This window comes from Culex pipiens, chromosome 2 (assembly GCF_016801865.2).
Source record: "Culex pipiens pallens isolate TS chromosome 2, TS_CPP_V2, whole genome shotgun sequence".
Taxonomy (NCBI): domain Eukaryota; kingdom Metazoa; phylum Arthropoda; class Insecta; order Diptera; family Culicidae; genus Culex; species Culex pipiens.
In genome coordinates, this window is record NC_068938.1 from 67,907,559 (window position 1) to 67,935,073 (window position 27,515).

Here is a 27,515-nt window from a genome sequence, read left to right on the forward strand (position 1 = left end):
TTTTTTTTGACCTTATTTTTTAAAGTAAAAAAATTCAAATATATCAATTTGCAGTCATTGAAATCCATCAGAAATTGCGTTTTAAGCATAGACTTACGAAATAAGTTTCGACAAAAAAATTACAAAACATTAATTTCATAAAGTTTTTTAAAAAATCTGTGCACCTCAAAAAATGTCTGGCACAAGCTCAGAAGTCTGTGAAACACAGACAAATCTGTGTATCTGGCATGCTTGATACAGAGGCTTAAAGAAAAAGAAACAGGAAAATTGAAGTTTTCTAAGCTTCACTCAAATAACCCTCAATTTTCTAATGTCGATATCTCAGCAACTAATAGTCCGATTTTCAATGTTAAAATATGAAACATTCGTAAAATTTTACGATGTTTTCGAGAACAATATTTTCAATTTTTTGAATCAAGACTATTATTTCTAAAGGACGTAATATTGAATGTTTGGCCCTTTTGAAATGTTGCGGGTTTTGTCCTCGAAAACATATAAAAAAATCTCGATAATATAAAAAATACGTGTTTTGGGAATTTTAGTTTTTGTGAAAAAAGGTAATTAAAAAAATCGACATTTTTTTTCGTGTACCTATTTTTTTCTGAATATTCCTCAACAAAACCTACTTCCTACTTAAGTTTGAGCCAAATTAAAATCATTTCTGGGTTTGGTAAAGAATTGCTCAGTGGTTAAAAAAATTTAGCAGTCATACGAATTTGGAAATTGGTATATTATGCTTTGTAATAGTTTAATTTTTAAACACATTGAGTTCTTCTTTATTTTAATTTTTATATTGATGTCACGATGAAACAGAAAGCTCTTCTGATTTTTTTTTGCTAAAGTAGTATTGAATTTTTTGATAACTTGCCCTTTAATTAAAAAAAAAACATCTGTTTTATGCTCGGAACCCACGATTGGTAGTATCCATTTTATGTAGCCAAAATTGTTAATAATCTTACTGATGTATACAGGAATGAACTAATTGTGTTTACCATTTTTTGGAATACGAATTTATGGGTAAATTATTTGTAGAAATCTTACCTCTTAATCAGATTGTAACAGATCTGATTTAAATCATGATACCACGATTTTCTCCCCAACGCAAATTATCCCTCAAGACGATAACGCACATTATAACAAGTACTCCCATTACAGAGGTGAGTATAATAAATCCACCAGCAGTGTATCCTGTCAGCAATAAAGTCCTCAGGTGTCGTCACACCTATAGAAAAACGACGAGGTGGTGATCCTTTTTCCGGGCTAGACAACGACGACGACACGCGCATGCACATAATGGCCTTGCAACGCGATGCGCCACAACTTGGCGGTGTTCATCTCATTAAAAATAATGATGGCTTTTGTGGGGGTGTTAGTGTGTGTGATGTCCTCAAGATGATGCAAATCAGACCGGGGTTTATGTGTGCGGTTTGAGGTTATGGGATTTCTCTGGAATTATTGCAATTTTTCCGGGGTGACGTTGACTGAGATTGATACTTTGCCTGATGACCTTTAGTGGATTACGACTCGTTTTTGTGTATTAATTCAAGGGTCTAACAATATCTAAAGCAGAATTCAAATTCTGGCACCAATACAACATTGTTGCACGCCGCTACTCAACGGTCCGATTAAGACAACAGACTTGTTTAGCAAAATGCCCACTTCAGCCCACAATCTGTCCCCAAACGTGGTCAAAGCCTGGGAACCTCTCGGACGCTTCCTCGGATCCTGTCACGTGAAATATGAGCCGTCGCCAAACTGTGCAAGAGATTCCAGCCGCCGCTGCAGATTGACAGCATAAGCGCACACAAGACGCGGCGTTGACATCCACGAGACGTAATTCAATATTTACAAACCGATTCTTCACACGGTGCGCTGGTTCTTGCGCTGCGACAAGAGGATTGAACAAAAAAAATAAAAAAAGCAAACATCACACCAAAAGTTGCCCGCGGGACAAGACCCCGGGGCAGGAAAATGTAAACAAGCACTTTGCTCTTTTTTTTTTTTTGCTTCGCCAACTTGGTGTGGTTGATTTTCGTGCAACTTTGTTGCACCAGGATGATGTACTGCGGCCGAGCAGCACTTGTCGAGTGGCAATTGCAATTGCATGACAGGGAACACTTGTCAACCTGCGAAGGCGCGCACTCAAGATGATGATGGTGATGAAGAGTGTGTGTGTGCAGAGAAGGATAACGCACCGCGCTGAGGATCATTGAAATAGGGAAATGGCCCGCGAAGAGTGTCAATCAAGGCGGACGGAGTTGGATCTGGGTAGGCCCAGAGATCTGTTTGGGTTGGCAGGCTTGAGATGTAGCTTTTCTTTTTCTCTTTTTTCTTCTTGCAGTCTTAAAATGTAGCTTATCTTTTGCTCTTTAAAATTTTTACTTTAGGCTGGTACAAATATTTTTAATAGTTCATATTTAAAAATCATATTTTTTCAAAAAACTTCGGAATTTCCATGAACAGCAAGTGCAATCAGCTAAAATCAATTTAAAATGCATTCCGCTGCGTTAAGAATCATTTTTAACATGTTTGGGTTCATTCAAAAATCTCTTGAATTTTTAAAACATGTCGATGTACAGTACCGCAAAAAGTTTGTTTTTTTTCGTTATTATTTTTGTTTTCCTCAAATGTTACATTTTCTGGAAACTAATGTTGGGATTATGGCTTGTTATTTAAATTTTTGTATTTTTTATTTTATCCGCTGTATCTCAACCTTCAATATTTGTTAGACGAAAACTTTATAAAATTTTTTGAACTTTTCAAAAAAAAATATATCCAGAAATTATCCCTCGTGGGCTCTTTTATTGAAAAAAAAAAAACTGCGAACTTAGAAAAATATTTGCAACGACCTTATTGCAAAAAAAGTTTAATTTCTTCTTAAAAACTGCTGTTAAAAAGATTGGGTATCATTTCTATTTTTTTTTTCAAGAAATGCACATCTATATATATAAAAAATTTCGACGGGTTTGTTCGAACGCGAATCAGTTCAATACGGAGCGTCGGATCGAGGTGCTCTTTGTTGCGTTGGGTTCGTATAAGTCCAAGGAAGGTTTATACGCTAACTAATTGACACTTTGGCCACCCTGGAACCGATTCCGGAGTATCGGCAAATTTTATGGAGAAAGTTACGTAAAACCAAATTTTGATCACAGGAGGCTGAATAAGCAAAAAGGCAAAAACGTCAACAAACGAAAAAAGGCAGAACGAAGTTTGTCGGGTAAGGCTTGTTTTTTTATAAATTATATATTAGCGGCAACATTTTTTGCCGGTACTTTTGTATCGCTCAAAACATGCAGGTTTCGACCCTTAGAACATAGCAAAAAAAACTGATTTTTGTGTTTTGAATTGTTTTTCGTTAACAAAAGTAATAATTTAAAATAGGTGATTTTTGTTTTTTTTTTTTTTGTCAAAAAATAATAATTTCAAATAGGTGATTTTTTATGTACCTGTTTTTCTGAATAGTCATCATCAGTACAACTTTGCCGAAGACCTCCAAACCGAACATGAAATTTCATCAAAAGATACAGATTTTCGAATATTTACGTACTGCCAAAATTGTATGGAGACTTTTATGGGTGGACCAATCATACAAAATGGTTTCTTTAGTCATAGGGATGGCCCCCAAAATGTTTGAGCAAAAAATAAGAAATAAAAATAAAATCCATTTCTGGGATCCGTGGAAAATGGCTTAGGTTGAATAGTTTATAATGGAATATGCTGTCTTATTGCGTAATTTTACATTTTTTTTACATTTCTTAATGTAAAATTACACTTTTAGACAACAAATCTTTCTTAAAACATGTTGTGTCGAAAAGGGACCATCCACAAACCACGTGGACACTTTTTTTTGGAAATCTTAACCCCCCCCCCCCCCCCATCGTGGACAATTTTCATACAAATAAAATCTTTTTTGTATGGAGCGTGGACAATCGCCAACCCCCCCCCCCCCCCCCCCCTAAGTTGTCCACGTGGTTTATGGATAGTCCCAAAAAAAACGTTAATTTAACATCAGAAAGTGGTTAACATTTTTAAACATTATTGTATTTAAAATTTCACAACAATTAGGAAATATTCAACCTAGAGCGTCCAATTTCCCGGGTTAATAAATTTCCCGGGAAACGGGAAATTTTCAACCAATTTCCCGGGAAATCCCGGGAATTCCCGGGAAATTTTAAATATATTGAAAATTGTTTCTGAACTTGGTTCGGATTAATATTATGCAAAAAAATTGTATAGGATAGCGACTTTAATGTTTAAAATAAGTGTGAAGATCAATTAACTGCTTGACTGCATGTAAACAATCATACAGCTACAAGAAAATTATTTTTTTTTCAAATTACGGTAAATCAAGTACAATAAATCAAAAAATATCTCAGGTATTATTTAAATGGGAAGATTTTTTTATTAAAGTGTTTAGACAGTGAGTAAAATAAATCCATACTCCAAACTCACAATTCTTTTAAATTTGCCTCTGTGACCAGTTTGAGAGAGTATGGTTTGACCCATACATTTGAATTGAAAAAAATGCAGAAATTATGTTTTTTATGACAAATATCATTCCTAAAATAAGTCATACTGGTTTCATCCCTTGAACAAAATGGTACAGCTTTTTTATTATTTCATTAAAGCCATACTTCTCGTGTTTGTTTAACTCATTTTTTGAGCACCTCTCAGACCATACAAAGTAGTTTTTTATGTTTTTTTTTAAATAATTATTCCACATGAATTTCATATAATTGACTTCGTTTGAATTTTTTTTTCATAGCACAAAACATGATTCAACATGATTACATCTTATTTGATCATGGTAAACAAAAAATGTAAAACAAATTCTCTATATTACTTTGCCAGTAAGGGGTTCATATATTTTTTAAACAAAATAATCCCTACATTGCAGTAAATCATTTTCATTATGCAAGATCTTTTTCCAGTTGCTTCAGAAATTAATATCATCAGAAATAAATGTTAATATCAAATTTCTGATAATCTGATACATATATGAACTTAATAATGACTATAATTGGACAAAATAATGTTGATTTTTTTCATTTAATATTTTTTTCAAAGCATTTCAAAATATTGGTTCCTAATAGTTAAGAAAATGTATGCTTCCGCTTGAATTTCGGGAATTCCCGGGAAATTTACAAATTTCCCGGGAAACGGGAAATATTTTTTTCCGGGAAATCCCGGGAATCCCCGGGAATTTTTTTTCCCGGGACGGGAAATTGGACGCTCTAATTCAACCATTACATATTTAACCTTCCAACATAAAACTGTGAACTGTAAAAATGGGAATTTTGAAGATCTGGTATCACTGTAGTAAACTTTTTGTATTTGTTATTTTAAATTGTATGCATTTAAAGAAAAATAAATTTCAGAATTCTATCTGTCTGGCGTAAGCTTTAATTAAAATGGCGTTAAATCATCGTAAATTTGGAAGGTTTAATATTACCTCTTTTATGATGTAATTTTGCCTGAATTAAGACTGATAAAGTCACTGTACATCAGAAAGGTTGTAAAATTACATGTTTCCAGAAGTGAAATTACACTTTTTTCTGAAATAATATTACTCATTTTTCGGGGGAATAGTTTTCAGATGCCCAGTGAACAAAAATTTGAAAGAAGATTGGAAAAAATATGTTTGCAAGTCGTTTTTATGTAACTTTTAAGTGAAAAAAGGTCCAGCTCGCGGGCCGGATTGATATTTAACGTAATATGTAAGCGACCTGTGAAAATAGTTTTTCATATTTTTATCCAAGTTATTTTCACTGGTCATCTGAAAACAGAAGCCACCTAACATACCCTGAAAAAATAGTCAAATGATATTTTGACGATCAAAAATGTTATAATTGAGCCAAAAAGGTTGGGCTCTACAGCATTGCCTTGGCGTTCTCTATTGCTAGATTCCTACTCATCAATTTAAATTTAAAAATAATTTTGACAGTTTAATTAGAAAAACGAACAAAAAGTTTTTCTTTTCTCCAGATTATATTTCAACAATTGGATTATATTTGTGTGTGGATTAAATCCATTTAAAAAACATTAATCGGATTCCATGGCATAATCATGATTAGATCTTTAAAATAGTGAATCATGATGTGGATTTAAAAAAAAGTTACTGTCCGTTTTTAGTCGATTTATAATTGTATACAGTAAACATTGTGTAAATTTGGAAGGTTGAATATTCTCTCTTTAATGATGTAATTTTACCTCAATTTAGACTGAAAAAGTGACATTACACCAGAAAGGTGGTAAAATTACACATTTTCAGAAGTCAAATTTCACTTTTTTCAGACATTAAAGATGTACCCCTTCCCAGATGTAATATTACCATGATTTCTTTAACTGTGTGGTTAATCGTGCTATCGGAACTGATAGTGAGCAAGAAAGGAAAAATCTGCCACTTATTGATATCTTTTCGAGTTGACTTGAAAATCTTTTGAAATATCTGAGAATTTTGAAGATGTTGGCTCGCAAAAGAAGCTTTTTTTTATTTTTTGTGTGTGATTCAAAAATTCTTTCAAATAAGCCACATTAATGGCAGTGTTTAGCCTGATTCCACTTAAAAATCCCGACTCCAACCCTCAAATGATGCAACTGGTGCGCGCATCTCGACCGTGCAAACTTCAAAGCAAGCTGTCGATGATGATGATGCCTGTATCCCTTCTCCCCCTTCTATGTTGGCTCTCGCCAAACCGACGATAAAGATTTTTACTGCGCAACGGAATTTATGATCCCCGTTCCCCCTCTTCCCATTTGCAACTTTCCCCTTCACGGGAATCATTTCCTCCCGCAAGAGTTTTTCCATTCAATTTCCCGCGCACAAGGAAGCAGCAAAAAAAACGTGTGTTCCCCTCGGGGCCATTTATTGGCGCGCGAGGAGGCTCTTCGGCGTCGACTTCTGCCCCGATGCAACATTGTTGCACCACTCGGCAAACTGCATCGTTGCAAACGCGCGCGCCACTACCCGATTATTAAATTTATTTACTACCTCTCATACTCGGTTCTACCCCCGCCCCCCCTTCAAGAGTGGAAGGTTGAACGTGGTGGTACGACGATGATCATAACCCCCTCGCCCCACGCTCCCTCATGCAACATTCTTTGAATAAATCAACTATTCCGACCAACGATGCCAGATTATTTTATGGGAGATCTGTATTTTCTTAAAAATAGATCTGTATTTTATCTGTATCGTGTCAAATTCGAAGCCATACAAGACATTTTTAAAATTTTAACAGCAGATTTAAGCATTTTAATCATATTTAAGCATAATTAAAATTCTAAATTGTTGAAATTTTTAAATATAATCAATTTTTAAAAATCTGTATATACAGATTTTTGTGATTTTTGAGATCGAAAAATCTGTAAAATGCAGATTTATCTGTATATCTGGCATGGCTGATTCCGACGCCAACTTTAAACCAGTCCTCCTCAACCCCTTCCACTTTCCTAGTAACGTGCATATATTAATTTCGACGTGGAGTTGTTTTTGTTTTTATTTTGCTCTCAAATGCAATTTTCCGTGTTCGGAGCAAGTTTACCTTTTTGTGATGGCGAGAAAACGTGTCAAAAAAACGATATTTGACTTTTATGTATCACATGATTTCAAGTTTGATTTGATCTCAAATATGACTCAACAAAACATTTGGACGAACATTAAATTTGACTTGACATCAAGTTTGTCTTCTCTCCAAATTTGACTTGATCTTATAATTGACTTAATCTCAAATTTTACTAGATGTCAAATTTGAATTGATCTTAAATTTGACTTGATCTCAAATTTTACTTGATCTCACATTTGACTTGATTTCAAATTGGACTTCGTCTCAAATTTGACCTTATCTCAAATTTTACTTGAACTCAATTTTGACTTTACCTCAAATTTGACTTGATCTCAAACTTGACTTGATCTCAAAGTTGACTTGATCTCAAAGTTGACTTGATCTAAAATTTTACTTGACTTAGCCGTAAATTTAGCCCTCAATCTAATTTGATCTCAAATTTGACTTGGTTTCAAATTTGACTTGATCTCAAATTTGACTTGATCTCCATTTTGACTTGATCTCAAATTTGACTTGATCTCAGATTTGACCTGATCTCAAATTTGTTTTGATCTCCATTTTGACTTGATGTCAAATTTGACTTGATCTCAAGTTTGACTTGATCTCAAATTTGACTTGATCTCAAAATTGACTTGATCTCAAAATTGACTTGATCTCAATTTTGACTTGATCTTAAATTTGACTTGATCTCAAGTTTGACTTGATCTCAAACTTGACTTGATCTGAAATTTGATTTGATCTCAAGTTTGACTTGATCTTCAATTTGACGTGATGTCAAATTTGACTTGATCTCAAACTTGACTTGATCTGAAATTTGATTTGATCTCAAGTTTGACTTGATCTTCAATTTGACGTGATGTCAAATTTGACTTGATCTCAAATTTGACTTGATCTCAAATTTGACTTGATTTCAAATTTGACTTGATCTCTAATTTGACATAACCTCAAATTCAAGCTAATAACAAGTTTTACTTTACCTCGAATTCGACTTGATCTCAAATTATAGTCTTTGAATCAGCTGGAGATTATCAAACCAATGAATTTTTTTTCCTGAACTTTAGCTGTCAAAATTATCTCTACGTTAGCTCTGAAAGCCCCCCGTCAACCACGTCAAAACAATTTTCCCATCAAATTTACGCTTCCCTGCAACAATGTTGCACAAATTGCTGCGCCCAAAAATTCTGATCAAAACAACTCGCAACTCGTCATACACAACAACCGGTCCGAACTCCTTTCAAAACATGATCATCGATCGGCCGGAATGTTGCCCAGTCAAAACACGACCGTCTTCTCACGGTTCTTGCAGCAGCCTGCAGAATCCTGCATTCCGCACAGGACCTCTCGCGAGGGGCTTGGTCAAGTTCAAGCCCGCGTGATTCGTTTTTTTTTAATGTTTTGTTCGATCATCACACCATCCCCATTGGGTACCTCCCCCCGATCCTTTCACGTTTGTTTTGATCCCGGCTGAAAAGTCAATTCTTGCACGGAAAGAAATGTTTGTGAATTTTTGTTCATGGCATCGTGAAAAATTATTCATGACTCAAATTAGACTTTTCTCATAATTTCACTGCCGTCCATGGCGTCAAAGTTCACGGAATAAATTTTACTCCGTGAATATCTCCATGCATTTTTTTCCGTGCACAACCAATCGTAGTGCCGCCACCATGGAGTTCAAGCCTGATTGTTCTGCGCCTGCTGCCCCCGGGCCCTTTTCGATATTTTTTTTTCGTGCGCTGTTATTTTATGCAAACAGGTGACTCCTGGGGTAGGCAAGGGACTTCCGTGAAGCAAGGAGGACCGTGAGGAAATTATGATCAATGATGATCGGCTCCAAGGGACCGCCGTCAATGTGGTAAAAGTTATTGGATGCAACATTGTTGCACCGAAGAATCGATGTTTTAGCGCGCGGCGGCCACCACACTCTTTTTAGTAATTCATTTCATGCTTGAACGAAACATTTTGAACGGCGGGTCGGGAGGTATTTTTGTTGTGGCGTTTCTTTGGGCAAAAGGAGTGTCCGGCGCGGCTCGTGAGCTGCAGTTGATTGCATTCGATGTCCGGCCAATGAGCCCGATAAATCGAGGCCTGGTTATGGCGTGGAATTCAATTTTGCTTACGGTTTGGGCGATCGCAGCGAAGCGTGTGTTCCGAGCGGTTACAGGTCGTGGACTTTGGTGAGAAGTGACGGAAATGGTGAAGATGCCGAGTTGGATTACGTTTCTTTTGTGGAAAATTTGCTGGCAACATTTCTTCACAAAGTTTTTTTTTTCAATCTGATGTCCACATTGATATCCAGGACCAGGACCCTTTCCTCTAATTTTCAACACTTTGGCTCTTTGCCCTGTTGTACTACGCCAGAAGCCTAATGTCATAAAGACCAATTCTGAGAATGTCTACTCTTATGTCTAAACCTTTACCAGAATTTCCTTGACTTGACTTGAGTTGATCTCAAATTTGACTTGATCTCAAATTTGACTTGATCGCAAATTTGACTTGATCTCAAATTTGACTTGATCTCAAATTTGACTTGATCTCAAATTTGACTTGATCTCAAATTTGACTTGATCTCAAATTTGACTTGATCTCAAATTTGACTTGATCTTAAGTTTGATTTGATCTCAAATTTGACTTGATCTCTTGATCTCAAATTTGACTTGATCTCAAATTTGACTTGATCTTAAGTTTGATTTGATCTTAAATTTGACTTGATCTCAAATTTTACATGATCTCAAATTTGACGTGATCTCACATTTGACTTGGTATCAAATTTGATTTGATCTCAAATTTGACTTGATCTAAAATTTTACATGATCTCAAATTTGACTTGATCTCACATTTGATTTGATCTCAAATTTGACTTGATCTCAAATTTGACTTAATCACAACACAAGTTTAACTTGATCTCATATTTGAGTTGATCTCAAATTTGAATTGATATCAAATTTGATTTGATCTCAAATTTTACGTGATCTCAAATTTAACTTGATCAAAAATTTGACTTGATTTTAAATTTGACTTAACCTCAAATTTTACATTACCTTTAATTTGACTTGAATTAAAATTTCAATTGAGCTGAAATTCAAAGACTTGTGTACGCTGGTGTGACATTTGTAACATTACATTTAAAGCAAATCTACAAAACTTCTCCTAAATTTATTGCAAAAACTAAATTTTGAAAAATCTGTTAAATTCCAACGAAACCCCATTACCCCGTATGCAAATGACCAACCTCCCAGAAATCCAATTTTCCCGCCCGTCGATTCGTTTTTAATGTTGTCACCATCATTGTCGCGCTATCATTAGGGTGTTCGGCATGCAACACCCCGAGCGACGACCGTTCGGTCAGAAGTGTGGCACCACCGACCAACAAGTTTTAAGTTATTAACTGTTTTGCATATTTTGTGTTTCTGCACACCAAATATTTGTGCTGAAATTTATCCCGTGTGACCAGTAAGAAAGCATGTGTGGTTGTTTTGCGTTGCACTAGGGTGGTTCAAAATATTTACTTTTCGAAAATTTTAAAATTGAACTATTTAAAGGTCTTTCCTGAATCGCTGAAAAAAATCAAAAGGATCACCCTAAAATCAAAGTGCACAGTTCCTCTCCAAGAATATCTATCATTTCTGGTTCGGGTCCATGATTGCACCTTGAATCGCATTACTGTGGTGTCGTCGTGTCACACAGTATGTTTATCGCTCTCTCTGTGTGTGAGAGCGTGTGGGGGGAAGTTTCTGTTGCAATGGTGCGAGTAAACAGTAATTAAAATTGTCCACCGCACTGCACGTTGGTGGCGCATCAGTCTCGCCCGGGCTGGCTGGATAAAACCGGTTTTAAATAGGTAAACCTTTCGAGATTCTTCATCAGCCAGAAAGTGCACCGTCATGTTGGTTTTTCTTGGGTGACAAGATTTGTGCAGTTGTTTGGGAGTTGAGTTAGTGTTTGTTACTGTAAATAAGAATTTGGAGGTAGGAAGAGAAAACATACAGAATTTGGCTGCAGCATGACTGTGACATGACTGCGACATTAATGTGACATAATTGTGGCATGACTGCAACATTACTGTGACATGACTGCAACATGACTGTGACATGACTGCAACAAGACTGTGACTTGACTGTAACATGACTGCAACATGACTATGACATGATGGCAACATTACGGCGACATGATTACAATATGACTGTGATATGACTGCTACAAGATACGAAGAAATGTGAGTGCAACATGATTGTAAAATGTTTGCAACATTTCTTCAAAATGACTGCGACATATTTTTTAATCTCTTCAAGGTTAGATCTCGAAGAAACAACGTCTTGTCAGAATTTTCCATGAACAAACGCCCATTAAGTAATCATTTTTCTAGTCACAGCTCTGCTGGCACATGTCCTGCAACAATGTTTGCCAAATGTTTACAAGATGAAAGCGATTCCCCTCCACCATACCTTCAACTACTTGTCAATTTTGTAAACGTGCTCGAGCTACAAACTCCGCGTTACAACTAGCTAGAAGTGGCCACTTCCATTACTGTACGATTCCAAAATATCCGTTACATAAGTGGGCTCCTCGCCCGAGCAACATCCGGTGTGTCCTGTGAGCTTTATCGTCTTCGCTCGTTTACTGTGAACAGCAGAAGTAGGTGAGCTTTCTTTTCCCCTTCGGTCCGAAAGCCAATCGGTGCTCTCTCCTTTCGAGAGCACCCTTGCACAGTAATATCGTCGGAGACGGTTCTTCGGTGTGCAGCAGCAGCAGCAGCCAGGAAATGTTGATCCTTTGTTGAATTTTGATAACGTCAAACATTTTTCCCCAGTTAACTACAATACGAGCAAGCAACTGGCGGCGGTGGTTACTGGAAGGAGTGTTGCACTGTTAAAAAAATCTTTTCATTTGAAAAATGGCAGAAAAAATCATTCGTGTGACAGAAACATTAATGCAACGCAATTAATGCAACATAATTGTAACATGACTTCAGTATGACTACAAAATGACTAAACATTGACTTGACAGCAACACGATTGCAACATGGCTGTGACATGATTGCAACATGGCTTTAATATTACTAAAATATGATTGAAACATGTACTTGACAACCACAAGACTGTTACATTATTCCAATTTGACTTCAATGACTACAAGATGACATAACTGTAACATGACTCTGACTTGAAAGCAACACGATTGCAAGACGACTGTGATATGACTGCAACATGATTGCTACTTGCAACATGACTTCAATGAGTAGAAGATTGAGCAAAAACTTAACTGCAACATGACTGTGACATAATAGCATCACGATTGAAAGATGACTGTGACATGACTGCAACACGACTGCTACTTCCAACCAACATGACTTCGATTAGAACAAGACTTGACTTGAGCAAATACTAGACTGTGACATGTCTGCAACATGACTGCTACGTGGCTTCAACATGACTTTGACATAATAGTATCACGATTGTATGATGACTGTGACATGACTGCAACACAGTCAGACTTGATTGTGACATGCATGCAACATGACTTCTACGCGACTGCAACATATCAACATCACGATGGCAAGATGACGGTGACATGACTGCAACATGATTGCTACGCGACCGCAACATGACTGTGACATAATAGCATCACGATGGCAAGATGACTGTGACAAGATTTTAAATTTCTACAAACCACTTTTTTTTCAACCGTTCCCACATCCTCATCTCAGTTGCAACTCGTGTATGTGGGCTATATACCTTCTGGCAGTAAGCACTTCCGTTACTACCGTCGTCGCCGGTTTCCTGGATGTTGCATCGTCTCCGTCGTATCCGGCGCAGTGTCCTTCTCGCCCAATTGTGTTTGCCCACGGGTGCAGTCGGGAAGAGGCTACGGGGGTGTTGCTTTTATGGAAAATCAAATTTTCCCTCCGTTTTGACAGTTCCCACAGTAACGTGGGGTGACACCGACGAGGACCGGGAAAGTGCAACTGTTCGCCGAGTTGTGTGTGTGTGTTCCATTTTTATAGAGTCCTCTCGAAAAACCCCGGATTGGCAGAGTATCGAAGTAATGGATGTCGTTGGTTCACAAGTACATCCAGAGTGTCGTGGATGAGCGATTACTACGGTTGGACAGGATTTCAGCGATGGGAAAAAACGGATCGTTTTTACTGCTGGATTATGTGTCTAGTGGATTCTGCTGCAAATTGCCAGCACTAAACGGTTTGGTAGTAAAAAAAGTGTTTGGAGTGCTCGTAACTGTGACCCATTTTGACAGCCGATAATGTATCGCCATTTTTAAGGTTGAAGGATATTTTAAGATTCGTTCTCAAAAAAAGCTCACGATTACCAAATACCCAACCTACCCCTTGAAAAGTTCTCAACTCGTCACTAATTACTTTATTTTCACTCTTTTCCCCCCGTTCTCGTTACAGGTAAGCAATCACAGAGTAAACTTGGCGCAGTGGCGCCCCATTATCGAGGGAAAATTGCAACAACCCGCGGTGGCAGTAAGTCATAATCGTTGTTGTTTACAAACGGTCGGCGTCGTTGTCAGCGCCAGCGTCGCATTATGACTTGTACACAAACACAGTCACCACCTTCATTTCCGACGTCGCGGGCGCCCGTTTATGTAATGTCCAGCCCTGCAACCTTCAGGGGCTGAGTGGAAAAGAATTTTGTTGTGATAACACGATTTGTTATTACTATTTTTATGATTTCAATCATAAATGTTGCTGATTTCATGAAATCAGTGATTTAAGTTACCGTACCATAAAATTTGCATTTTTGGGCAAACAAAACACAGTTTGTTACTGATTTAACAAATTTTGTTCGGTTTCGAAGTTTTTAATTCTTTTGAGAAGCCAAAATGTTTTTGTTTAACCTAAATCAAATTTGTGACCAGTTTTTAAAACATCACTTGTTAAAACCTCATCAAACTGTGTTCTACCACAACCAACCACTTTTTTGCTCGGGGCACCGCGGTGACTGTTGCAGCTGGGTGCTTCCTCCCCCCTAATTGCATCACATTTTGCCAGCATTTTGACGGCCCCACCACCACCGTCCCCTTATCGCCACGGGGGGAAGTCGCTGATTGGTTACTACAATTGCAAGCTCATTGCAGAAACTTTGGGAAGGTGGTGGTCGTCAATAATTTCCTTCCCCCTTCTCCGTCTGGAACTGACTTTTTTGCGTTGGTTATGAGTTGTTTACCAGCGAATTTGCCGCGTTGTTTTTGTGCAGAACCACAGTGAAGTGAGCTTTGTATTTTGTTTTTGCTGTTGTTCTGGGTTTACAGACGAACCCGTGGGTACTTCTTAATTAGTTTACAAAATATGGAAGAAAATGGGATTATGGGAGCTGTACGGCGACGGGAGGGCGCCTTGCGCATTGATAGTGGGATTGAGTTGGTAGAAAACGTTTGAAATTAAAGTTTTGTCTCGAAAACTTGAGTTTAATAAAGTAATTTCCGTTATCATAACACAGCTTGTTGTTGAATTTGATTGTTTCGTCGATTGGTATTTAACAAATTGAATTTTTGGCACACAAATTTCAGTTTTATATAGTAATTTCTGTTATCATAACACAGTTTGTTGTTGAATTTCCTTATCTCGTTGATTGTTATTTAACAAATTGAATTTTTGGCATAAAAATTTCAGTTTTATATAGTAGTTTCCGTTATCATAACAAAGCTTGTTGTTGAATTTCCTTGTCTCTTCGATTGTAATTTAACAAATTGAATTTTTGGTATAAAAATTTCAGTTTTATATTGTAATTTCCGTTATCATAACACAGCTTGTTGTTGAATTTTCTTGTCTCGAGATTGTTATTTAACACATTGAATGTTTTGCATAAAAAAAATCAGTTTTATTCAGTAATTTTTGTTATCATAACACAGCTTGTTGTTGAATGTTCTTGTCTCTTCGATTGTTATTTAACAAATTGAATTTTTGGAATAAAAATTTCAGTTTTATATAGTAGTTTCCGTTATCATGACAAAGCTTGTTGATGAATTTCCTTGTCTCGTCGATTGTAATTTAACAAATTGAAAGTTTGGCATAAAAATTTCAGTTTTATATAGTAATTTCTGTTATCATCACACATTTTGTTGTTGAATTTCCTTGTCTCGTCGATTGGTATTTAACAAATTGAGTTTTTGGCATAAAAATTTCAGTTTTATATAGTAATTTTCATTATCATAACACAGTTTGTTGTTGAATTTCCTTGTCTCGTTGATTGTTATTTAACAAATTGAATTTTTGGCATAAAAATTTCAGTTTTATATAGTAATTTTTGTTAACATAACACAGCTTGTTGTTGAAATTCCTTGTCTCTTCGATTGTTATTTAACAAATTGAATTTTTGGCATAAAAATTTCTGTTTTATATAGTAATTTTCGTTATCATAACACAGCTTGTTGTTGAATTTCCTTGTCTCTTCGATTGTAATTTAACAAATTGAATTTTTGGTATAAAAATTTCAGTTTTATATAGTAATTTCTGTTATCATAACACAGCTTGTTGTTGAATTTCCTTGTCTCGTCGATTGCTATTTAACAAATTGATTTTTTGGCATACAAATTTCAGTTTTATATAGTAATTTCCGTTATCATAACACAGCTTGTTGTTGAATTTCCTTGTCTCGAGATTGTTATTTAACACATTGAATGTTTTGCATAAAAAATTCAGTTTTATTTAGTAATTTTTGTTATCATAACACAGCTTGTTGTTGAATGTTCTTGTCTTGTCGAGTGTTAATTAACAATTTATGTTATAATAACAAGTTTTTCTATTGGTCGAAATATTTTGCTAATTTCGATCATTTTTTGTGAATCGTTTGTTATGATTTCTTGTCTCTTGTTAATCAACAATTTATGTTATCATTACATTTTTTATTATTGGTAGACATATTTTACGAATTTCGATCATTTTTTTTTATTCGTTTGTTATGATTCTTTGCTATTTATTTTTTTATAGCAACAGTAGAAATTCAACAATCCATGTTATCTTTCGAATATTTCTCTGTTGGGGGGGCATCCATAAACCTCGTGAACAGTAATTTAAGAATGATGAACATTGATTAAGATTTTTGTTTTCTGAAAGCAAGTACATTTTGAGTAATAAAAGTTTTTAAATTAATTATTCAACGTTTCACTTAAAGCAAATTGCAACTGTTCTAAAATTGAAAGAACTTTTCAACGAATAACTTCCATCAAGCGGTCAATTAAGATCGTAACTCGCATCTCAAGGAAGAAGCATTTCACTCTATCTTCTCATCGACTCCACAGCAATGCAACAATTCTCGCGCAAATGTTTGCCATGTCTGCATCCATCACCATTAGTGCGAGGTTCTTCCAAGGCAGTAAATTACTTTCCGACCTTGGAGTGTCTCGGTTGGAACTATGTGAGAGCTTTCGAAGGAGTGTTTTTATTTTATTTCCTAAATAAAAGATAAGAAAACGGACTCGTCCCTTCCGTACAACCCGTCCATTGTGTGTCAAGAAATGTCCTTCTCTTTGAGTTTTCCAGAATAAAAGGACGTCGAGTAATCCGTAAACGATGGAGTTATTTCTGTAACGCTTCTCCAAGTTTGTTCCAGTAACCCACAAGCCACGTCGTCGCATCGCACCACACTTGCACTAGTTTACACTGGCTGAAGTGTTGCGGGTTGCGTAATGGTTATTATTATTTGCAACACGTGTCCGGGGCGCTAGTTCTTTGTGGCAGCTCCAGCTCCAGCAAAAGGGAGGGGGGACGGAGGACGGGGGACGGGATTGAGATAGTTTGTTTGTTTGTTTACTTCGAAGAGCTTCGAAGTCGGGTTGGGCTAGGGTGGTCCATGTACGGGTATTCGATCTGCATGTTTTGTTTGGATTTTGAAGTCGGGAAATTTTAGTGCTTCTCTTTTTTAAGGTGATAAGGGAAACTCTCCAAGATATCCTCAAGTAAGTTTAGCTAGAAGTTTTACCGTTTTTTTTTTATTATTTGTAGAAGAAGCAGGCGACGGCATCTTTAAGTAGGATTTTGAAGACGAGATGTTTTAGTGCTCCACTTTTTTAAGATGGTGAGGGAAATTCTCCACGATATCCTAAAGTTAGTTTTGCTTGAAGTTCGTCGATTTTTCTTTTATTATTTGCAGAAGGGGTACCCGGGCAGACGGTTATAACAAAATACATGCCATTTCAAAAACAAATATTGTTAAAATAACAGAAAGTGTTTTGGAATCTTTTTGAAAAGTAATTTTTGCATAAGGGTTTAATAACAGTTTATGTCAGGCCTGCCCAACGTCCGGCCCGCGGGCCGGATCCGGCCCGTGAAGCCATTTCATCCGGCCCGCGACGGCTCTTCAAAATAGTTTTATGACTGGCCCTTAATGCTGTTCATGAAGTATTAAATAAATAAAATTATTGTCTGAATTAAAAAAATAAGCTTGAGATCAAATTTTAACTTATTATAAGAACATTCTTCATGTTTGAATTTAATTCTTATAATTTTTGTATTGATATTTTTTAATTGAAAAATTGTGCAGGAAAACAAAATTAACCATTTCGTACAATTGTGAAATTTATGAAAAAACTTGGATTGTTGTCTTAAAATTTACAAAAAGAGACTAAATGTTATTTCTTTCAGTTTTTACAGTGTTTACTTCAAATTGAAGTTTTTTTTCTATTTTCTTTTTTTTTAAATAAATAAGTAAGCAAAAATAATGTATTTTTCCAAAACAACTTTTTATTGATAAAGTTTTTTTTTAAAAAAAAGCTTAAAAAATCAAATTATTCATACTGAAAATAGATCGCTGCAAATATTTTAAAAATATTAAAAAATGTATCAAAAACTTAAAAAAATTGCAACGATCATTGAAATTTGAATGTTTTTTTTTAATAAAAAAATATATCAAGGTATTTAATTGCAATTGTCAAAAAAAATCTATACAATTTAAAACAATTAAACAAACAAAAATTAAAATAAGTCAAATAAACACATTTTTGAATGTTATCTTTGTTTTCCATTCTTAAAATCAAGATATATGAATCATATTTGCAACACTGGTTCTTTTATGTATTTACTTTAAAAGAACCCAATCATAAGAAAATTGAAAAAAAAATGTGTTTACTTTTTCAACTTTTATCAAATATTAGTTCCGGCCCGCCACTGCTTCAGAAAAATTAGATCTGGCCCGCAGGGCCAAAAGGTTGGGCACCCCTGGTTTATGTTATCATAACAAAATTTGTTATTGGTCTGATATTGATTGAAAGCCAAAACAACTTTGGAATAACATTTCTTGTTATGGATAATCGGATTACCCGAGCAGACGGAAGTAACTTGGGAGTAACATTTTTTGATATTTGAAAATACTAGGCTAATAACATTTTAGGTTATTTATAACAGGATTTGTTATTTGTCGTTATGATTCTTTTGTTATTGGATTGTTATTGTATTAACAGACTAATAGCATTTTTAGTTATTCTTCGAACAAATCTTTGTTATTATTTTTTGTTATTTTAACAACTAATCCGATCATACCAATAACAGTTGGAGGTATTCTTCCATAACAAAAAATGTTATTCCAAAGATGTTTTGGCTTCCAACCAATATCAGACCAATAACAATTTTTGTTATGATAACATAAACTGTTATTTAACTCTTATGCAAAAATTGATTTTTCAAGAAGATTCCATAACATTTTTTTTTTTTTTTTGTTGAAATGGCATGAATTTTGTTATTACCGTCTGCCCGGGTAGTTGTTAAAATAACAAAAAATAATAACAAAGATTATTACAGTAAAAACTCAATAACAAAAAACGTTACTTAATCCACCTTTAGGTGGTTGGTGCCTTCCTCATATTTATAAAGTCAATACATTCAGTAAAAATAGCAACATTCCCTCTTAACATGTTTAACAAATCAACTTTATTACTCATTTCTTTTGATATGGTTCGCAGACCATCAATATTTCTGGCTTATCGGCAAGGTCTGATAAAAAAAAACCTATCCAACGATAGTTCGCATGGAAGATTCAGACAATATTTTTATCACAATATCTGAAATCCAACCTCTAAAAAGTGTATTAATAACACTTAAGTGCCAATAACTTTTAATAGGGTTGTTAGATTCTTGATGTTTTAGGCTCATTTGAAAGGTCTTTCGATTATCTAACTAACGATGGGTCGCATGATGGACCCGGACATCATTTTTACTGAAATATCTGAGATCCAGCCTCCAAAAAGTGTATAAATAACACTTAAGTGCCAATAACTTTTGATAGGGTTGTCAGATCCTTGATGTTTTAGACTAGTTTGAAAGGTCTTTCAAATATCTAACTAACGATGGGTAGCATGGTGGACCCGGACATCATTTTCATTGAAATATCTGAGATCCGGCCTCCAAAAAGTGTATAAATAACACTTAAGTGCTAATAACTTTTGATAGGGTTATCAGATCTTCAATGTTTTGGGCTCATTGGAAAGGTCTTTTTAATACCTTTCTGAAAATGTATAACTTACAAAAACCACCCTTTTTACAATCTTCCGGACATACGCCAAAATCGTTTTCTTTTTACCATAACTTTTGAAGTACTTAACTAAACTTGCTGATTTTAAATAGAGACCTATGGGACCCCAAGACGGATCGAATGAGACTAATACGGTCAAAATCCGTTCATCCAGTCCGGAGATAATCGAGTGACAAATTTTTTGTCCACCCACCTACACACATCCACACAGACATTTGCTCAGAACATGATTCTGAGTCGATAGGTATACGTGAAGGTGGTTCTACGAGGTCAAATTAAGAAGTTCATTTTTCGAGTGATTTTATAGCCTTTCCTCAGTAAGGTGAGGAAGGCAAAAAGGAATAACATGACGGGTTTTCTTACAAAAACAACCCATTTACATTCCTCCGGACTTGACCCTAAATCGTTTTTTTAGCATAAATTTTAAAGTACTTAACAAAGCATCATAATTTATAGACAGTGGCTAATGGAACCTCAAGACAGTCAAAATGAGACTTAAACAGTCAAAATCGGTTCAGCCAGTCCCAAAATAATCGAGTTCTATTATTTTGATTAACATCATTTGTCCAGAAATATATCATGACCTAAAAAAAATTACAAAAATCCCTAGAAACACGTGCACTTTGAATTTTTCAAAAAAATATTTAGGCAGAGCCAAAATGGGTTTTCTCCAAAGTTTGTATGGAGAATTAAGGTGTTTCGTTCGTTAGCAAACAGTTTCATCTGTTTTACGGGAAACTTTTTTGTTTTTGAAGTTTGAACTCTCATTCATAGTTATAATACCTTTTTTGGTTTCAACAGTCGTTTTAATTTGACTTACGCCCCGTACAGCACCTGGAAAAGCTTACCCAGCTTGGCGATCGCACCGCGGTCAACTGATTGCAGTTCCCACCAAACCTGACCAAGCTGCCCCCGGAATTGTCCGTAACGGGACACCGGAACACGACCAGCAGCGACAGTCGGGATAGTCCAAGACAGAGCGCCAACAGGACAGCTGGACCTGCCTCAACGCTGGACACACCACAATCAGGTGCTGCCACATACTCTTGGTAACGTCGCACGCCCTCAGCGTAAAATATCGCAGATTCCCGACCCGCTCCGCCAGACAATCGCATCCACACTCAACCCGGATGCAGCTCAGCTACAAAAAACAGCAACGCCGGTGCCTGCTAAACCGCTCCAAAGACTTCAGCCCAACTGTCCAGCCAGCAGGCGTGCATGTCTAACCGTTGCAAGGTGCCGCATCTGCCCTAGTAGTCCTACAGCCGGACCCAATCGTGGATGTCGTTCAGGCTGACGTGCTTAAGCCGCGTGTTGGCCAACCGGCCAAAGTCGATCCGGTTGAGCGAGGGCATCCTCCTATTGTTGGTCTAACCGTAACGGACAGGGACGTCGAGATTTGGCACACCTCCTCCCTAGTCAGCACCACATCCGACGACCCAATTTCCACAATATCCAATTGAATCTGCGTTAACTGGACCACCATCCAGGACTCGCACTGGTTCTGGAGCAGCGAGTCTGGAGTCATCGAAGGACCACCTGAGATCACCTCTTTCCCCGGCTTGTTCAAGTCCAGATGCAGCTGGCGTAGGTTCTTCGCTTTGCGAAGCTTCTCCATCAGCACTGGAAGTTCGTCCATCGGCCAACTTAGGTTCCGACCTGGCCTTGTAGTTGTGCTTTCTGGCCAACGCAATGTTCAACAGACAAATCTTGTAATTGCCGGCCTGTAACAAACAAGTCCTTTTAGGAAATATTCTTCTGAATCTCAAAAAAAAAAACTTCATACCATTTAGCGATCTCCAGCTTTTCTGAGCCCGGTCCTGCTCGCAAACGCACTCGTTTTACTTGTCCAGCTCCCGGTCCACACAAAAAAAGTTTCTTCCTGGCGAGCCGCCGCCGCCGCCTTAACATAACTTTTTCACCCGTTCTGGAACTCCAACGCGGGGACTGTTCACCAGCGCTTAGCACTACTGATGGTCAGCCACCGGATTTGGCTTGAGAATCGCGAAAATACCGTTCAAATTGGTTCAAATCGTTGAAATGCCTCCTCAGGAGGAAGGATTGCAGCACAAAAAAACCGAAACAAAACAACTTGCGACTTGACGTTTCTCGCACACAAGGATGCCAGATATATTGAACCAAATGTTTAGTACAGACTTTTGAAATTTATTATTTTGAAATAATAGTAAGTGTCATTAATATATTGTAATTTTTTTAATTCCAGTTGAATTGTTATTAAACTAAGGTTAATAATGCTCCAAAATTATTAGTTTGCATTTAAAGTTAGTAAAAATCTATAAAGGTGCAACAAATATACATGCCAATTACAGACTTTTACATAAGGAAATACAGATCTCTCATATATAAAAAATGACAACGCTGTATTCGCTCGTCGACCCGCAACAGCAGACCCGGCCCAAACCCGGCCATTTGAGGTTATGTTGAAAATCACCCTTTTTAGCATCTACAAAAAAACTATTTCATGGCATAACTTTAAAATTACTTCACTAAACAGAATAAAATTTAATAGGCTCTTAGGGGACCCCAAAACGAACAGAATAAGGCGGATCCGGTCAAAATCGGTTCAGCCAGTGACGAGATATTCCAGTGACATTGATTCGGTACACATGTCTACATACAGCCAAACACACAGACATTTGCTCAGCTGGTGATTCTGAGTCGATATGTACAAATGAAGGTAGGTCTAGGAGGTCTAACTAAAAAGTTCATTTTTTGAGTGATTTTATAGCCTTTCCTCAGTAAGGTGAGGAAGGCAAAAATCATAACGATGAATAACAAATCTTGTTATGAATAATATAAATTGTTATTGGCCTAGTATTTTCAAATATCAAAAAATGTTATTCCCAAGTTATTTCCGTCTGCTCGGGTAGAAAGAAGCATTTTTAAGTAGGATTTTTAAGAGGGGAAGTTTAAGTGCTTCACTTTTGTAAGGGGATAAGGGAAATTCTTCACGATATCCTAAGGTTAGTTCCGCTTGAAATTTGACGGTTTTTGGGAAGGTAAAAGTTGTAGGTTTTGTACCAAAGGGAAAGAAAACTCAAAAAAAATTGATTCAAACTTGGTCAAAATCAGGTCAAGTCCAATCAACGGGCCACCCTAGCCGACAAAGATGCAGCAAGGTTGTTTGAAGCGTGTGTCACTGATAACATTGTTGTTTGAACGGTCGCAGCTACAATGTATAATTCTTGGGGTTTTGTATATCTGGGTGCCACTTGTGTCCGAGAACAAGACGCCTTGTTAGGGCGAGCTATTGACGAGAAGGGGGGTGGGGAAGGTATAATGGCGATTCAGTTTGCAAATAAATTTCCTGACTGGCGATGCGATCAGCAGCGCAATCCCAGAACACGGACTCGCAGCACGATGATGCATCCTCGATGAGGGGCACGAGCTGTGGTAATGGGTTTAAATCAAAATCTAATTAAAACGATGCTGGACAAGCTCTCGGGGTTCGGGATCGCAATAATCGTTTTGTGGAACGAGCAAATCATGCCGAACTGCGGTTGTTTAGTTTTGGAGATTTGGTTACCAAATTTAATGTTTTGCTTTTCTGGGATACAGGGATTATCAATAAAATTGTTTGATGCACTCGATACTTTCAACTTATTTTTTTCCAATTTGACAAAATTGTTGAGAATTCAGCAAAATAAATCCTCTGAACATCGTCTCGCCTTAAGCCCGCCTTATTATGCAAACTCAATTCACGACTATCAAACTCGAATTGCTGGCAATTTCCTCAAGTCGTAAAATTCCAGTAACTACCAATCCACAAGTATCATCGCGCGGTTGCAACTATCCTCGACACCAGCCTAACCACTCGTCATAAAACGGCTCTCCGCCGACTCCGGACGCGTCTCGTTCCGCTCGCTTGCATAGTTAGGAAGTACCTTCCCCGACTCCTCAACCCCCTTTCCTTGACCACACCCAAACTTCTTCCTTTTAGCACCAATCAAATTAGCGCAAATTATTTCACAGCAATTTTACAACCAATTATAAATTTAAATTAATTACATAATGAAGAGGAGGCCCCACATCGCAAACGTCGTTACCGAGCTTCGGGAACAAAAGCAACAAAAAAGGAAGCAAAACGAAGAAAAAAACACGCCAACTAGTGATCCTCCCCGACGAGTCGAAAGTCAAGTGGGGCCGATAAGAATAAACGCTGCAAAAAAAGGGTTGATGGCTACAACAACATCAGGGCAAAAAAAACTTGAGGAAGCAAAACTACGCGCGCCGGTGGATCGCTGAATGGATGGACGAAAACATCCTCTAGAACGACCGACGATTACGACGACGGCCCGGGTGAAATTCTTGGCCACCTTTCTCCGTGGGCGGCCGAAGGCATCCCATTGAGGACAGCAGCGGGGGAAAAAAAGAAGTGCTGGCCCACCGGCGAATATGTGGAGGTATTTGGACATGGTGTCAATTTTCGAATGAAATAAAATATTTGTTTAACGATGAAACAAGTAATTTAAAATCATCAACCCAATTTTTTTTATAAAATGTATAACATCTCCTCACCAATGTTTTTTGAAGATTGAAATTTGGCTTAAAATTGGATTTGCTGTAAATTTTTTTTCACAGTACTGAAACTAATAAAAGTACTTATCTTCAGAATATTAGAGGATAATAGAATTTTTTCGATATCAGATTTTTTACTTCTCAAAAGTGTGCATAAATATGTACTATTTTTCTGTAAAACAAATAAATAATCATTCAAGAACTGTATACATGTTTTTTTTAAGACTTAAACTAAATTGATTTGAAGAGTAAAACTTTTTTTTCCTGATTAGGCCAATGCAAATATTTTTTAAAGTTGTTGTCCCTCGGCTCTGGCCGTGGTCGAGAGGAGGGGGAGGGGGGGGGGGGGTCCGGGTGCAAAAAAATACAAAAATTTAAATAACAAGCCATAATCTCAACATTTGAATGAAAAAAGTGTTTTAAAACGGATTTTACACTAGTTCAGTTGTTTTGCAATCATTGGTTCTCAAAAAATGTAAGAAAAATGGAAAACAGAATTATAACGAAAAAAAAACACTTTTTGATGTACTGTTCATCGAAAATTTAAAAAAAATTCTAAAGATTTTTGAATAAATCCGAACATGTTGAAAATGATTTTAAACGCAGGGGAATGCATTTCTAATTGATTTCAGCTGATTGCACTTAAATTTCCATTGAAATTTGGAAGTTTTTTTGAAATTTTTTTTGTCCTCTGATATTTCGGGCCGATTTTGAAGGGGAGAGAGACAAAAACTTTTTTTAAATATTTGTACCACCCTTAATACCTATAACTTTGCCAAATTGGTGTCTTGCTAAAAAAATTCCTCTTCAATATATTTAACAGTTTTATTTTTTTTACATTTTCATGTTAGAGATATAAGCAAAGATTTGCAAACTGTTATCGAAATAAATAATACAAGAAATGACAATTCTTCTAAACGTAGGAAATTCGCAGGTGAGAGTGATTATTCAATTTTAGTTTTTCAATTCAATTTCGGTTTTATTTGTGAATAATCAAATTACAATTTGTACATATTATGAACCTAACAGAGTTTTTGTGTTCATTTCAGCTGTGTGTTACGTCTTAATTCGGTTTAAAGCAATTATTACTGTTAATTAAATGCACAAACAAGAGTAAGAAAAAGTTTTCAAAAAACTTACGCAATTGCTAATGATAGGGGATAGGAATAGAAAAAGCTTACAACTAGATCACAGCAAAATTTAATCAACTATAGATGTGCTTGATCATCAGCTCCCCAAGGGCCAGGAATTGCTCCGCTTTGTTACGGCAGGTCCGGAACCGCGTCATCATCTCCCCCGCGAGAGCAAAGAACTCCGGCAGGGTAAAGAGATCTTCCCCGGTGACTTCTTTCTGGGCCGCATTGCCGCTACCGGCAGCGACCACGCTGGCGAACGATCGACCCCATCCAGGAGGGAACGCTGGGTTGTCCGCTGGAACCGTACGATGACCAGCAGCCGGCACGGTTACGCTCGTACTTCGCTGAGGAGGGTGGGACGCTGCTGCTTTCTTTTTCCTCTTTGCCTGCTCCTCGAGGTAGGTTTTCCGTGCGCTGCATCCACGGTAGTTGCTGGTATGGTTACCTCCACAGTTGGCGCACTTGATGCGCGCCTTGGTTTGCTCTGCCTTGTCCCCCAATTCCGCCTTGCACGGCAGTGCGCACGCCTCCGAGAGGTGTGACTCACCGCACTTCACGCAGCGGGGCGGGAGGTTGCAGTTCCGAGAGCCGTGGCCAAATTTCTGGCAACGGTGGCATTGCGCTGCGTCCGTCGGGTTCTTTGAGTAAAACCGCCAGTTTACCCAAAAACCGTCCAACGCCTTAGTTTTCCGCAGGTCTTGAATTTTGACGGTGCCGCGGTCGAAGTACAACAGGTACAGTGTGTGTGTACCTGTGACTGTTGTCTTCCGCGAGAGGACTTTTATGTCACGCGGCGTAATTCCAGCACCCGAGAGGTCCTTCTTTAGGTCGGAGATCGGGCGGTCTTGGTACCCCTGCAAGACGACCTTCACGGCAGTCTTCTGAACGGGGTCGAATGTGTAGAACTTGAAGTTTTCATTCTTCAATTTCTCCACAACCAGGTCGAAGTTCTTGCTGTCAAATGTGTAGACTTGCACTGACGACTTACCGATTTTCAGACAATATCCGAGGCCTTCCAGCAACTCGTCAATATCGTCCGTCAACGTGTCCAGAACATAGATTGGAGGTGGTCTACGTTCCTTTGGAGAATTGTTCGTTTTTGACGTCGACACTTTCTTCCGTGCACGTCCATCGTATTCGTCGTCGTCGGTAGTGCTGCTACCGTCGGTGTTGTTGTTGTTTTCTTCGTCGTCGCTCAGCATCTGGAACTCGTTCCTGATGGGAATGTTGGCGGATGTTGACGTGTTGGTCGTGGCACCGGAAGTACCGGAACGGGTTCGCACTGGTGATCTTGGAACATATCCGGGATGTAGTAACTTTTTGTCGATGCCGTCTGCGCTCACGCTCCCCTGCGCGATGGCGGTCGACACGGCGTTGGCTTGTTTACCTTTTTGCACACGGCCGGTAGACGAACTTCGCGGGTTTTTCGAGGCCGCACTCGAACTGCCACGGCCACGGCCGGCCTTTGGCATGCTGCAGGAGCAAACTCGCGGGTAATCACGGTAGAATACGGCGAAAAATTTCGAAAAAACTATAGAGCACTGAGCACTTGACTGCTGCTTGCTCTCGTGCGTACACGGAGGTGGCAATTTTAGTTTTATTTTTGTCATTAACGAGATATTATTCGTTTATCCATAAAATGTATTACCGACTTGGCCGAAGATTTTTTTGACTTTAGTTTTAAATGTAAAATTAAATTTGCGATCGGAAAGTACCTTGTCCCGCCCGTGTGGATCAATCTGACCGCGCACTGGACTCACAATCCAGAGGTCGCCGGTTCGAATCCCGCGGCGGGC

General features: G+C 37.5%; 2 protein-coding genes across 6 annotated transcripts in view; one reads left to right on the forward strand and one right to left on the reverse strand.

Moving 5' to 3' along the window:
* Positions 1 to 27,515, forward strand: part of LOC120414058 (insulin receptor substrate 1) — a 303,617-nt gene that overhangs the window by 148,072 nt on the left and 128,030 nt on the right. The window lies entirely within an intron of this gene.
* On the reverse strand, positions 20,700 to 22,472 carry LOC120414060 (uncharacterized). The gene is made up of 2 exons (XM_039575082.2): positions 21,831 to 22,472; positions 20,700 to 21,768 (listed from the first exon to the last, which is right to left on the reverse strand). Exon 2 carries the CDS (start codon positions 21,681 to 21,683, stop codon positions 21,333 to 21,335), a length of 351 nt encoding a protein of 116 aa, XP_039431016.1. The 5' UTR covers positions 21,684 to 21,768; positions 21,831 to 22,472; the 3' UTR covers positions 20,700 to 21,332.

Coding starts and splice junctions, on each gene's coding strand:
- LOC120414060 (XM_039575082.2), bottom strand. CDS start 21,683: ATGGACGAACTTCCAGTGCTGATGGAGAAGCTTCGCAAAGCGAAGAAC.